This window comes from Canis aureus, chromosome 33, assembly GCF_053574225.1.
Source record: "Canis aureus isolate CA01 chromosome 33, VMU_Caureus_v.1.0, whole genome shotgun sequence".
Lineage (NCBI taxonomy): Eukaryota > Metazoa > Chordata > Mammalia > Carnivora > Canidae > Canis > Canis aureus.
In genome coordinates, this window is record NC_135643.1 from 6937178 (window position 1) to 6951909 (window position 14732).

Below are 14732 nucleotides of genomic sequence, written 5' to 3' on the forward strand. Positions count from 1 at the left end.
ACCATATCTAAAGCTATAAGGAGACAAACACTTAGGACAGACCACAGATGCTTGGGAACCTGAGCAGTGAGGCAGGCATGGGGCTAGAGGAATGACTGCCCCACAGGGGGCAGGTCTATGCCTTCTCCTGTGGTGCCCTCTGTGCTGGGGCCCTAAGGCAGACAGGACCCTCCATCTCCACCTGGAAAGCCATGGAGTTGGCAGCAGCCAGGAATATCCTCAGAGGCAGCTTGGCCTTGTAGGATCTGTGGCTCCACAGGCGATGGGCACCAGCTGTGACACCCAGAGCAGTCAGGAGGAAGCAGAAGTAGGCTGCAAGACACAAGTAGGGAGAATGTCAACAAATGTCTCCAAGCTTCGACACATCCCCCATGCTTTTTTTCTTTTCTGCATAGGGACCCATGGAAAACGGTGGGAGGAGAAGAATCTGCAATGTGAAGGAAGAATTGATAACTTGGGGGAAATGCAGCCTTTTTGTTGATTTGCAGCTTTCCCATACCAGGCAGATGTGGAGAGAACTTTCCTCAAGGAACTTTGACCTTTGAATGTCATTTTTTCTCTATCGAACAAATCTTTTATTTGCTAATGCTCCATGACAGTTTTGATGCAAAGTCATAATCACATTAGTGTGTATTTGTCACTCAGTCTTACATGCCCACTCTGTGGAGCTGAGATTGATCTCTGTGTTGCCTGTTGCTGGCACCCACGCCAGGAAGAGTGTTATACGAAGGCCATATTTCTAAAAGGCAGTGCCCTTATCATGGCTCCATAGGCCTTGGTTTGAACAAAATCAGGCCAGACCTAAAAGCAGTGAAGTGTGGCTCAGTACCAGTAAGAATGAAAATAAAACTAATGGCAGAGACAACTGAGATTTGCCTCCTCAAGATCCCCACTTACACCATCACTATGACCTGGGATGGCAGAGATGGCCAAGTGGTGAAATTTTTAAACCCACTCTAAGTGGAGCTTATTATCTGCCAACACTTAAATATATTATTTTTAAGCCTCAGAGCAGGTAGTATTAGCTCACTTTGCAGTTGAGAAATTGGAACTCTGAGAGTTAAATCCTGTATATAAACCCAAGTCAGCGTGGTCTCTGCCAAAGACCCCATGCTGCCCCCCACGTGGTGCCAGTGGATTGCTCTTTGTATGAAGACTTGGGAGAGGTTATAAAACATGGTGTAAAGGAGACACACAGGGACCACCCAAAAAAATTACGATTCCTGAGATTATTACAACTACTCTAGTGTTTTCACAGCAATATGCTCACACAATGTTAAATGCCTTGCTTGGATTACCTTATTAAAAACACTTCAAACAATCATATGGGTTTAGATTATTATTATTAGCCCCATTTTATAAATGAGAAAATCAAGGCTTAAAGAAGTTAACTAATTTCCCAGTGTCACAAAGCTAGGAGGTGTCTTTGCTAAGAGCCAAACTCTAGTGTGTCAGAACCAAGAATTGAGTTCCTAAGCACTATGCCTTTGGGTGATACCAGGTAGGTTTTATCTGTACTTCTCTACACCCCACTATCATCCTTAATATTGGGTCCTAATCTAAATTTAAAAGTGAGCTGCTTCCTTACTTAGGGGGAGAACTCAAAACCAAGCTCTAAGTAGGCAGGCTCAGGCAGATTATCTTGCTATTGCTTCTAGCACTTAGAACATACAGGGCCCTACAGAAAGAACTGGCAAAGAACAAGTGATCAGCTGTGAGTACATCCTTGAACAATTGTGAATTGTACCAGGACAGAATGAGTTTTTAGAGAGCTCACTATAGCACTTCTTTAGAAGAATCACTAGGGTAACTGCAGTGTCAATATATATATTTAGGGGAGAACCATATTACATCTCCCAAAAGTCAAGTCTGACAGATCTTGATCTCAATCCATATTTATATGGGTCTAAAAGCAAGACATGCCTCTGGTACTAAAATTAATGAGTCTCTGAATACATGTGGTTTTCATGAACTTGACAAATCATTCCTTACTTGAGATGTTAAAAAACAATCTGCTCATAAATCACAGAAAGTAACAGTATATAAAAAGCTCTGGTATCTTTTGTTATTATAATTTAACTTTGGTCATAAGACAATGAAATGGACAGCTATTTTCCATGTCATCCCTGGCCTTCATGTCTCTACCAAAAAATTTTTTCCCCAACTGTCAAGGAGTCATGGAACAAGTGAAATCTGTAATGGAAAAATTCAGTGTGACCCTATTTTTCCAGCAGATTAAGACACTGGACCTTGGCTAAAATAAAGTAAATCCCAAGACTCATAAAAAACATTGGCAAAAAAAAAAAATCTGTTCAATGCACAGTTCCCAGACAGGGCCTTATCATAGATGATGGCATTGTCTTATCCTATTTGGGATCTCCAGTATTTCAGGAGTCACTTACATAGTTGGTCTGCCATGGACAATAGAAGCTGTTGGTTTTTCATGGTCTTTCTTCTGGCAACAGGAATGTGGCCATGTAATCCACAGATGGCCTAGTGTAGTACTCTATCTTCTTAGCTCTGGGAGTAAACACCTACCCAATGCTCTCTATTCTGGCTCAAAGACTAAAGGTCACATACCAAGGTATGATTACAGCAGTAGAGAATGAGACCAAGAAAGTGAGAGGCATGAAGATGGTGGTGATGCCAAGAAGACCTAGAAGGAGAGCTCCCTGCTCTGAGCCACTGGTTGTAGCCCCTATAGTTCTACAGCTCCTTTAATCCTGTGAGCCACATGGTACTTCTCCTAGTTATGTGAGCCAGCAAATTCCCTTTTCTTTTCTTTTTTTTTTTTCAAATTCCTTTTTCTTGCTGAAGTTGGTTTGCTCTGGATTTCTGCTACTAAAATTCTGTAGAATCTTTAAAGAAGAAAGCAAACTTCTAGCCATCATCCAAATGAGAACAAACTACAAAAACCCAGGCCTGAGTATGAGGCTGTTCTATTAATAGGACTCAGTTTTCCTATTTGGATAGGAAGCAGATCCTTCCCCAGTTAAGCTTTCAGATAAGATAGCAGCCCACTGGTAGCGTGGCAGGATACAAAATCAATGCCCAGAAATCAGTGGCATTTCTATACACTAACAATGAGACTGAAGAAAGAGAAATTAAGGAGTCAATCCCATTTACAATTGCACCCAAAAGCATAAGATACCTAGGAATAAACCTAACCAAAGAGGTAAAGGATCTATACCCTAAAAACTATGGAACACTTCTGAAAGAAATTGAGGAAGACACAAAGAGATGGAAAAATATTCCATGCTCATGGATTGGCAGAATTAATATTGTGAAAATGTCAATGTTACCCAGGGCAATTTACACGTTTAATGCAATCCCTATCAAAATACCATGGACTTTCTTCAGAGAGTTAGAACAAATTATTTTAAGATTTGTGTGGAATCAGAAAAGACCCCGAATAGCCAGGGGAATTTTAAAACAGAAAACCATAGCTGGGGGCATCACAATGCCAGATTTCAGGTTGTACTACAAAGCTGTGGTCATCAAGACAGTGTGGTACTGGCACAAAAACAGATACATAGATCAATGGAACAGAATAGAGAACCCAGAAGTGGACCCTGAACTTTATGGTCAACTAATAATCGATATAGGAGGAAAGACTATCCACTGGAAGAAAGACAGTCTCTTCAATAAATGGTGCTGGGAAAATTGGACATCCACATGCAGAAGAATGAAACTAGACCACTCTCTTGCACCAGACACAAAGATAAACTCAAAATGGATGAAAGATCTAAATGTGAGACAAGATTCCATCAAAATCCTAGAGGAGAACACAGGCAACACCTTTTTTGAACTCAGCCACAGTAACTTCTTGCAAGATACATCCACGAAGGCAAAAGAAACAAAAGCAAAAATGAACTATTGGGACTTCATCAAGATAAGAAGCTTCTGCAAAGGATACAGTCAACAAAACCAAAAGACAACCTACAGAATGGGAGAAGATATTTGCAAATGACGTATCAGATAAAGGGCTAGTTTCCAAGATCTATAAAGAACTTCTTAAACTCAACACCAAAGAAACAAACAATCCAATCATGAAATGGGCAAAAGATATGAAGAGAAATCTCACAGAGGAAGACATAGACATGGCCAACATGCACATGAGAAAATGCTCTGCATCACTTGCCATCAGGGAAATACAAATCAAAACCACAATGAGATACCACCTCACACCAGTGAGAATGGGGAAAATTAACAAGGCAGGAAACCACAAATGTTGAAGAGGATGCAGAGAAAAGGGAACCCTCTTACACTGTTGGTGGGAATGTGAACTAGTGTAGCCACTCTGGGAAACTGTGTGGAGGTTCCTCAAAGAGTTAAAAATAGACCTGCCCTACGACCCAGCAATTGCACTGTTGGGGATTTACCCCAAAGATACAGATGCAATGAAATGCCAGGACACCTGCACCCCGATGTTTCTAGCAGCAATGTCCACAATAGCCAAACTGTGGAAGGGGCCTCGGTGTCCATCGAAAGATGAGTGGATAAAGAAGATGTGGTTTATGTATACAATGGAATATTACTCAGCCATTAGAAATGACAAATACCCACCATTTGCTTCAACGTGGATGGAACTGGAGGGTATTATGCTGAGTGAAGTAAGTCAGTCGGAGAAGGACAAACATTATATGTTCTCATTCATTTGGGGAATATAAATAATAGTGAAAGGGAATATAAGGGAAGGGAGAAGAAGTGTGTGGGAAATATCAGAAAGGGAGACAGAACATAAAGACTCCTAACTCTGGGAAACGAACTAGGGGTGGTGGAAGGGGAGGAGGGCGGGGGTGGGGTGAATGGGTGACGGGCACTGAGGGGGGCACTTGATGGGATGAGCACTGGGTGTTATTCTGTAAGTTGGCAAATTGAACACCAATAAAAAATAAATTTATTATATATAAAAAAAAAGACAGCAGCCCAGGCCAACACTGCTGCCTTGTGAGAGATCCTGGAGCTGAGGACCCAGGTCCAGTAGTACCTGCATTCCTACTTCACAAAAACTGTGAGAAAATAAATGTATGTTGCCTTAAGCTGCTAAATTTTGGGTTAATTTGTTCTTCAGCAACAGTTAACAAATGCAAGACCTAAGGAGGAACTTTACCCTTAAGGGAAGGAAGGTATAGTTAGAGTCTTGGTTTAAGAAGAGTTTGCTATCTCTAGGTACAGAAAGTAGATTTGTCTTGCAAGGGGTTGGGAGGGTAGGAAGGGGAGTGGGAAGTGACTGCTAACAGGTACAAAGATTTGGTGTGAAGGGTGATAAAAATATTCTAGAACTGATTTTGGTAATGTTTGTACAATTCCACGAATATACTAAAAACCAATGAATTATATACGTCAAATAGATGAATTATAATGAGTTATGACTCAATAAAGTAGTCATTATTCCTATTAGACTTTGTTATTATGTATATTTTCTCAATGTAAAATAAAATAGACATGTCACAAAACAAAACAGAACAAAACAGACAAAAATCAACCACTTGCCTAGGATGCCACCGTAGGCATCATCACCCCTGGATACTTGGCACCACTGGACACTCATGTCATACTGTGGCCCCTTAAATCTTCCATGGCTGCCAAAAAGAGTCTCATTTGACCCTTCGCCTATGCCTGAATCTGTCAAGGCCCAAGATTCCAAAGAAGAAGCACTGATTTGTCCATGTGTAGATCACAAGCCCAGCTCTTACTGCCAGCAACAAAAGAGGAAGAATCCACAGTCCCTTTGGTTTTCAAGATGGAAGGCAGAGCCTCCCATCTATTCTGAGTCCTCAACTGGAGCAATGTTTAGAGAATTATTATAGTGAAACCCTCTGGACCACACAACCAGAGAACAGTCCTGGAGAGATGTTAAGGATCAAAAATTTAAACTCCCTTAATTCTGGACCTGATCAGAGGGAGAGACGGACAGCTCCCTTCGAGATCCATCTGTGAGCACCCGACAGAAGCAATTGGCAGAAGTCTTAACTGTGTGTATTGTCTATTTCCCTCTAGCACCAGAGTGAAAGCTACTAAATAATAATGATAGCTACTATTGACCCAGAACTCTCTATGTGCCAGGCCCTATTCTAAACAATTTATACAGATGAGCCTGAGTGGCTCAGTTGGTTAAACATCTGACTCATGATTTTGGCTCAGGTCATGATCTCATGGGTCATGGGACTGAGTCCTGTGTCTGGCTTCTCGCTTGGCAGAGTCTGCTTGAGATTCTCTCTTCCTTCTCCCTCTGTCCCCCCCTCCCCAATCATGTTCTCTCCCTCCCTCTCTAAATAAGTCTTGAGAAAAATAAACAATTTATACATAGTAACTCTTAGAATACTCACTTCAAGTCTAGGGGTGGGTAATATGATCTCCATTTTACATATGAAGGCAATTTGACGTGAAGTGATGCAACCAGGTTGCAATCTAAGGCAGGAAGAGCCCGCACTCAATAATACCCCTGCAGGCTGCTTGACCTCTTGGGGTTGCCTTAATTCTAATGGGAGGAGCCTAAATGTATCATGTCCTTTTAGTCAGCTCAAAACATAAGCTGGAAGTCAAGACCCTTGTTTTCTGTTTTGCCTTTGGCAAAGTTCACCAACTGGCAAGTTCACTTCCAAGAATGCCATCACCATCATTCTGCATTCAATTCAGCCACAGCTTGCCTTGGGAGCACCAGACAACCCAAGGATTCATGAGATAGTTTATTGAGCTCTTATTATAGACCATACACTCAGCTTAGCACTGGGTCTGCAAGTTGACTGTGTGAACATGGGTCTTGGTCTCTGAGTTGATAGGAGTTTGAAAAGTAAATTACTTAATATATAATTATAAATTACAGCAAGTGCTGCAGAGGAGACAAACAGAATAATATAAGAGAGATTAAAAGGGGGATAATTTAGGGGCATCTGGCTGGCTCAGTTGGAAGAACGTGTAACTCTTGATCTCAGGATCATGAGACCAAGCCCAACACTGGGTGTAGAGATTGCTAAAAAAAAATAAATAAATAAAAGGGGGATAATTTAGTTTGGGGGACTAAACTAAACTAGTGGGAGTGAGAATTAAGCTAACCCCTAAAGGATGAGGAGGAGGCAAGATTCAGGCAGAGGGACCCACGTGTGAAAAGACCTGGGCTGGAGAAGGAGAGCTGATAAAAAACCTGTATCTGACCACCTTACACCCACTCAGAGTGCTACTAGAACAAAACAAAAACAGAAAATAACAAATGTTGGCATGGATGTGGAGAAATTGGAACCCTTATGAATTGACAGTGGGAGTGAAAAATGATGCAGCCACCGTGGCAAAGTTTGGTGGTTCCTCAAAAAGTTAAACATAGAATTACCATATGATCCAGCAATTCCACTTCTGGGTATATACACCCAAAGAATTGAAAACAAGGACTCAAACAAATACTTGTTCATTCATGTTAATTGCAGCATCATTCACATAGTCAAAGGGTGAAAACACCCTAAATGTTTATGAACAGATGGATGGATATACGAAATGTGGTGTACATACAATGGAATGTTCATTGACCATCAAGCGGAATAGAATTCTGACCCATGCTACAGAACATGGATGAACTTTGAAAACATTATGCTAAGTGAAATCAACCAGACACGAAAGGACAAGTATAGTATGATACCACTTACACAAGGTACCTAGAAGAGGCAAATTCATCAAGTCCCACATCGGGCTCCCTGCATGGAGCCTGCTTCTCCCTCTGCTTATGTCTCTGCTTATCTCTATGTGTATCTCATGAATAAATAAATAAAATCTTTTTTAAAAAAAGATACAGATACACATATTTATATATGATTGTCATCACAGCATAATGGTTGAAATGAACCTGGGATTGAATCCCTGGTCTATCACTTATTAGCTTGACAATCTCTAAATCTTGGTTTCTTCACTCATAAAGTGGGGGAAAATAGTACCTGCTTTATGACAAACCTGTTATAAAGATTAAAGGAGGTAAGCATGCAAAATGCAAGCCACGCCTGGGGAGCAGTGAGCACATATCACATATCATTACGAATGCCCTTTAAAGTTGGGTTTATAAGTTTCGAGAGTCTGACACAATTTATTTCCAGGTACTATTTCAACAATTCCCTCGAAAGTGGAACATTTTCACCCTCTGCTGAAAAGCAAAGGGTTTCTCTTTACTGTTGAAACCTGCAAACTTCTACTATACTCACAATAACCACCAGCCTCTCTTTACAATTCCTGCCTCCCTCCACTAACCATCTTCCCTTGTGCTGTACGTGGGCTGCAAGAAGATATGTTCTCTCTTCCCATGGCATGAATCTTTAGGCAACCGCCTGCATCTTCTAGGAAGATTGAACAGATAAAGATGGAATAAGAGAGAAAAAAAATATATTTCATGCATTTTACATATACTGCACGTTTTCCTCGAGTGTCCTTCCTGCCTTCACTTAGGTCCAGTTGGAGTGCTCTAAAGTTCTAAGCAAATGCTATTTCTAGAACCTCATTCCATGTATACAAGGCTCATTTCAGACACTCAGGCTAAGTCAGGCAGCCATGTTGGAGGCTCTCTTGCCCTGTTTTTCAGTATGGCAATGATCACATTGTAATAAATAAGGAATTTTTATCGATCTAATGCCATCCTCCCTTTGAAAACAGAATCTCCAGGAGGGTGGAGGTCATATGTCCATCTTTCCATGTGTTCCCTACTGATACCTATGCAACTAAGAGAAAAATATACATCCATGCTGATAGGTCTCACTTTAAAATTCATGGCAATTAGCTTCATTTGGATGTAATATTACCCAACAACATCATTATATCTCCTTGGTCCACATGAGCTCTCTCTCTCCTAGACATCACTTTCACACCTGCTCCAACCCCCTCGTCCCCTACACCTCCATCCCCCCTCATCCGATAACTTTGTTTTCGATTTCATTGAGAATAGCAGAACTCCTCAGGCTCTACCACCTGTCCCCACCCTCCAGCATCCATGCCTGTGTACCTTAGATTTCTCCATTACTAGAGAGGGCCAGTCCATACTCCCTTTAAGGCTGGTCCTCCTTGTGCATCTTACCCGTTGCTATCCTCTCCCGTTGCTCTGCAACTCTCCTCTCCTCTCTCTGTCCTCAATACCCTCCCACTATATGATTCCCACCCACCTGCAACCACACTATTTCCCTCCTGTTAAAAACATTAAAGAACTTCTTTCGACCCCACGTCTCCACCTAGATCCTATTCCATTTTCCTGTTCCCCTTCACAGCAAAGCTTTCTGCAGGATTGTCTCTTAATAGCAGGAAGTTGCTCACTTCCCGCTCTCTCCTAAGTCCACCAGGTTTCTGTGCCTCTTCCCTCATCTCCATTCCCAGTCCGAACTGCTTTTGCCCAGGTCCTGACAAGACAAAGCTTGTCCCTTCCGTCATGTCTCTAGAGGCATACCGAACCTGTCATCACATGGGTGATGGGAACAGTGAAGGAGAGGCACCTGCACTATGAAGTATCTGAAGGATAGGAGGAATGGCATGGGGAGAAGCATGTGGGGCGACAGTTGTGAAGGCTTTGTGCATTCAAGCAGTGGCGAGTGATTTGGTTTGGCTTCTGGGGGGAAGGTGGTTGGGGGAGTAAAATGAAATGAGAAGATCGGACAGGGACCTGATCAGAAGGGATTTAAATATGATGCGGAGAGATAGGGTATATTTGATCGTGACCACGGTAAGGTACCCAGAAAGAATTTCCCATGACCAGATTTAGAACGGCAGACGTGGAAGCGCTGTGGAAGACAGTCTAGAGGGTGAAGGTGGAGAAGCTGTGCTGGAAATTCTCCATGTGCCACTGCAGACATCCCTCCCCTCTCACGCTGCCTTCCGCCCTGGGAGGCTGGCCTCTATACGGGGTACTGGGCAGGGTACTGGGCGATAGCTGCGGCAGATTACTTGAGCAGCTTTATTTATTTATTTATTTACTTACTTATTTACTTATTTATATTTTATTTATTTATTCATGAGAGACACACAGAGAGAGGCAGAGACATAGTCAGAGAGAGAAGCAGGCTCCCTGTGAGAAGCTTGATGCGGGACTCGATCCCAGGACCCTGGGATCACGACCCGAGCCAAAGGCAGACACTCAACCACTGAACCACCCAGGTGCCCAAGCAGCTTTAAACTCTCTACATATATTCTAGGGCCTTACACTGACCAGGCAACTCTAGGGCCTCCAAGTGATCCTGTGACACAGCCTACTACGGGAGTGATGGACAAAGACAGTGCTTCTCAAACAAATGTGCCCACAAATCATCTGAGGATCTAGTAAAGCTGCAGCTACAACTTGGGTAGGTCTGGGTAGGGCCAGAGATGCTGTGTGTCCACCAAGCCACCAGGTCGCACCACTGCCGCTGTCGCGAGGACCCCATGTTGAGTTGCAAGGCCAGGGCAATCACTGCAGAGACTCATTTAGGACCAAGGAAACCTAGCTTCTCTCTTGGCTTAGTGATTCAGGCAAAAGGGTTTTTTTAGTGACAGAAGCCCAGGATAGAAGTCTTATCTCCCCACCCTCTGCCTTACATTCATTCTGACTTCCTTCTTTTCTGCTTGTTTTCTTTTCCCAGGAACAGAGTGGATAAAGTGTACTTAAGGCAGATTTTAAAATTCAGAAGATGAGACAAGGACTGCCTTCAAAGCATCACAAAAACAGTTCTATAATATAAAAACACAAGAACTGAGCTGCTAAAAGAACCAAGGCTAAATAAAGATCATTTACGCCTTACAGTTCCACCTTCATACCTCGGTGTGGGAAAGGGTCTCATTAAAGCAAAAATATCCCTTGATCAAATAAGAATTTGTTAAACAGATGGGGCATCTAGGTGGCTCAGTCTGTTAAGTATCCAACTTCTAATCTCAGCTCAGGTCTTGATCTCAGGTTCAGGAGTTCAAGCCCCATGTTGGGCTCCCTGCTGGGTGTGGAGACAACTTAAAAAAAAAAATGTGTTGAACAGAATGTTAAGGGCTCTTAATCATCATGGAATGGTGTTGACAACCTTTCTCCTGTAGGAAAATATGTAAAACAAGTTGACCAAAGTGAAAGATTGGGGGAAGGGAAGGGTAGAGTTATTTTCTTCTGTTCTTAAGAAAATGTCAGAGACCAGTACTCTTCTGCTTCCAGTCCACTTTTGAAAATGTTTGGCATTTGGTAAGTGCCACACAAGCGTAAGAAAAGTTATATTCAGAGTTGTCAATTGCTTAACATTTTACTAAAAATGCAAAAAACAAACAAAAATCAAAGTTACTGGGGCAGCCCAGGTGGCTCAGCGGTTTAGCGCCACCTTCGGCCCAGGACATGATCCTGAAGACCAGGGATCGAGTCCCACGTGGGGCTCCCTGCATGGAGCCTGCTTCTCCCTCTGCCTGTGTCTCTAACTCTCTCTCTCTCTCTCTGTGTCTCTCATGAATAAATAAATAAAATCTTTAAAAAAAATCAAAGTTACTGTATTATTTTGTTATCTGTTAGTATCTGTTCAGTATGACACCAAAGCAAATCCTTGAAAGACAACTGTTCTAGAACACAAGCTAGTTTTGACTTGGATCTTTCCTCTATTCTGTGTTTCCCTTATGTCTTCTTATTCTCTTCTTCAAAGTCTCTTCCTCTCCCTCAAATGACACAAAGCTTCTCTTGGGGGATGAGGAAAATTAGGCAAGGAAATCAGACCTCGCTGGAACAAGTCATGGAGGATGCAGGCTCCTTTCAGAAAGTGAGGGGGCACACAGGTAACCATATCGCCCACCTGCCATTTCCTACCTGGGAGTGGGGGGTGGACAGGGGCATCATACTCTTTCTTAGTCTCAGTTCTCTTATCTGTGAAGCAAACAAATCAACCAAAAACAACACTATCTCGAATAACTTTGAGACAAATGAAAATGTACATAAGGGAGTTAGCAAATAGTAATATCTCAATAAACATTACTGAAAACTCCATTATTCTTATCACCAGGCAACCTTTGCAAGATTGAGGGTGGGTGACCAGGAAGCAGGGCCTTCAGGGGGAAAGGGAGCACCAGGTCCAGCAGGGACCCTTTTTCCTACCCTTCCTCAGCCCTCCCAGGTTCTCTGAGGTGAATTTAGGAAAAGCAAACTCACTCAGAGTTTATGACTCAGGATAACTCCCATCATCCATCTCTCTCTGTTAACCAATCAAAATCAAACACAACTACTGAAATTAGAATTAGAGATAACAGAGCCCAAAGAGAATAATTTACTACACTATGGATTTACTTTTTCATTAAGTATTTGGTTCTAATTTTCTCTTGGGCAGTAGGTGAGAGAGAGAGGGAGGGAGGGAGGTGTGCATAGGTACATTTTGCTATAGCTACGTACATTACATGCTCATGAATGTCTCTGGACATAAATGAGAAACTACAATGTCAAAAATGTTGGTCCCTCAGGCCCCGTGGATGGCTCAGTCAGTTAAGCATCTGACTCTTAATTTCGGTTCAGGTCATGATCTCAGGGTCGTGAGATCAAGCCCTGAGTTGGGCTTGTGGACTCAGCTTAAGATTCTCTATCTACCTCTCCCCCGGCCCCTCTCCCTCCTCATTCTCTCTTTCTCTCACTCTAAAAATAAATAAATAAATCCTTTTAAAAAAATGTTGGTGCCTTGAAGGAAGACTAAGATTAACATCATGACCCAAACTATCCATTTGAGGGAAGTGGCAAAAAAGGGATCATTTCTGCCCTCATTGTCTAAATTATCTGAATTATTACAGGTCCTCCTCTCCCTCTTTTTTTTTAACAAGCAATTTCTGTAAGGAGATCAAGACAGCTAGTGGTTGGAGCCCAGGCCCCAGAAGTTTGGGCCGGAGTTAGCAGGCACCTTCTCAGCAATGAAGCATGAAGACTGGGAGACCCAGACTCTCAGAAGGCTGAGCTTTGAATGAGCATTTTGACGAAAAGTTCTGGCAAGAGAAGCCCAGGACCTCTCTGTTGCCTTGTGTCTGAGTCAAAAGAGCTGGTGATTAAAGTTTAAGTTGATGGAAAGCCCCGTGGGAGGCTTTCTGTCCCCATTTCTCCTCAAGGATCTCCTCATTCTCCTCACAATCTCTTCTGACCACAGAAATGTCCTCCCTGGGGCTTAGCATGAACACAGTGGATTTTGATCCAACTTCCCCATCTAGCAACTACAGGCCAGACACAGATGAAAAACGTTTGGTGGTAAGGTGTACTTGGTGATCGCAAAGAGAAAAATGACAAGACACAGTCTTTGCAAGATTTTTTTTACCACAATAATGTGTCTGCCTTACATTTTTGTAGGACAAAAAATTTAAAAATTTAATTATACAGCATTCTCTCAAGATACCAAGAAATCCCCTTTGATTGTCTGGTTAGTGACTGCACCGTTGAGACAGCCTGACCTAGTTCATGAACTCTAGTTTCAAGGGTTTTCTTCACACATTTTTATTCCTGCCAAGTCTCTGTAAGTTGCTGTGAATAACCCAAGGCAGATTTTTAAATTTTGCAGCACAATCCAGGACCTGGTTTTCTGATCTTCCTTGGTTTTGATGCAACCAAAATTGGATTAAAATCCAACCTAATTCTAATAGGTTGCCTTAGCAAAATGTAATTATCCATTCATTTGTTTCTGAGCAAACATGTCTAAGTACCTCCCATGTACCAGGTTTTCTGCAAGGTATTGAGTACGGTCATGGTCAGCATCTCTCCCCAGGGAGGCTCATGGCTAACCAACTCCTCAGAGTGACAGCCCTCTAGCCACAATCAGCCCATGGATTATTATTTTTTTAAACTGAGCCAACAATGAAAAATAAACAATTTAAAAAATTAAAAAATCTCTCTTTCTGGTTTCTCTTTACAAATGGAAACATGTAACAATACCAGGCCACCTCACTTTCTTGTATGGCCACTTGCTACCGGAGCTAACTGCCATCTCAAGCCAAGGAGAGAGGAGCCGGCCTGGAACGGAGCCTGCCCTCACAGCCCTGCCAACGCCTTGATTTCAGGCTGCTACCATCCAGAACTGTGAGCCAATAAATTCCTGTCGGTTAAGCCCCCAGGTCTGTGGTACCTCATGACAGCAGCCCCTGCAAACTAACAAACATGCTGAAGTCATTAGGTCAAAGGATTGCCAGGAAGCAGGAAGCAGGATATTCCTATGGTGTCAAAGCAGCATCCTCCAGATTGTTTACTAACAGTCAAGGGGGAAATCACATTTTACCATGGAGGAATCTGGCACTTTACCAAGAGATGTAACAGCGTCAGTAACCATGGAAGAACTCAGCACCAGGTGCCTTTTGATGTGATAAATATGAAGCACACAGCATCACCCTAAAGGCATTCTCACCAAATATGCTTAGCTTTAATATAAATATGCTCCCAGTTTACAAGAAACAAAAGGAAAAAAAGGAAACAATCAGACAATCCAAAATGTGAAACATTCTACTGAAAACTGACCTAGTCTCTTCAAAAAGTCAATGTCAGAGGTGGAAGGTCTGTTCTAAAGACAGTGAGCACAAATAAAATTTAAATGCAATGCAATAAGCATGACTGAATCCTGGTTCCCAAAAAACCTATTATAAAAGGTATTTTAACAAAAACTGGAGAAATTTGAATATAAACGAGATAATGGATTATTATTAAGTTATGATAATAATCATAGGGGATGTGTGTGGAATTATTTAGGGATAAAGGGCCATAACAACTGCAACTTACTTTTAAATGATTGAGAAAAAATTGCAGATAGATTAAAACAAATACA

The 14732-nt window shown here is 42.1% G+C and overlaps 1 protein-coding gene across 1 annotated transcript in view; it reads right to left on the reverse strand.

Moving 5' to 3' along the window:
- SCD5 (stearoyl-CoA desaturase 5) overlaps positions 1-14732 on the reverse strand; it is a 151734-nt gene that overhangs the window by 61106 nt on the left and 75896 nt on the right. The window contains exon 2 of the mRNA XM_077882733.1: positions 182-312. Within this exon, the coding sequence (XP_077738859.1) occupies positions 182-312 (131 nt within the window). The remainder of the gene's footprint in view (positions 1-181; positions 313-14732) is intronic.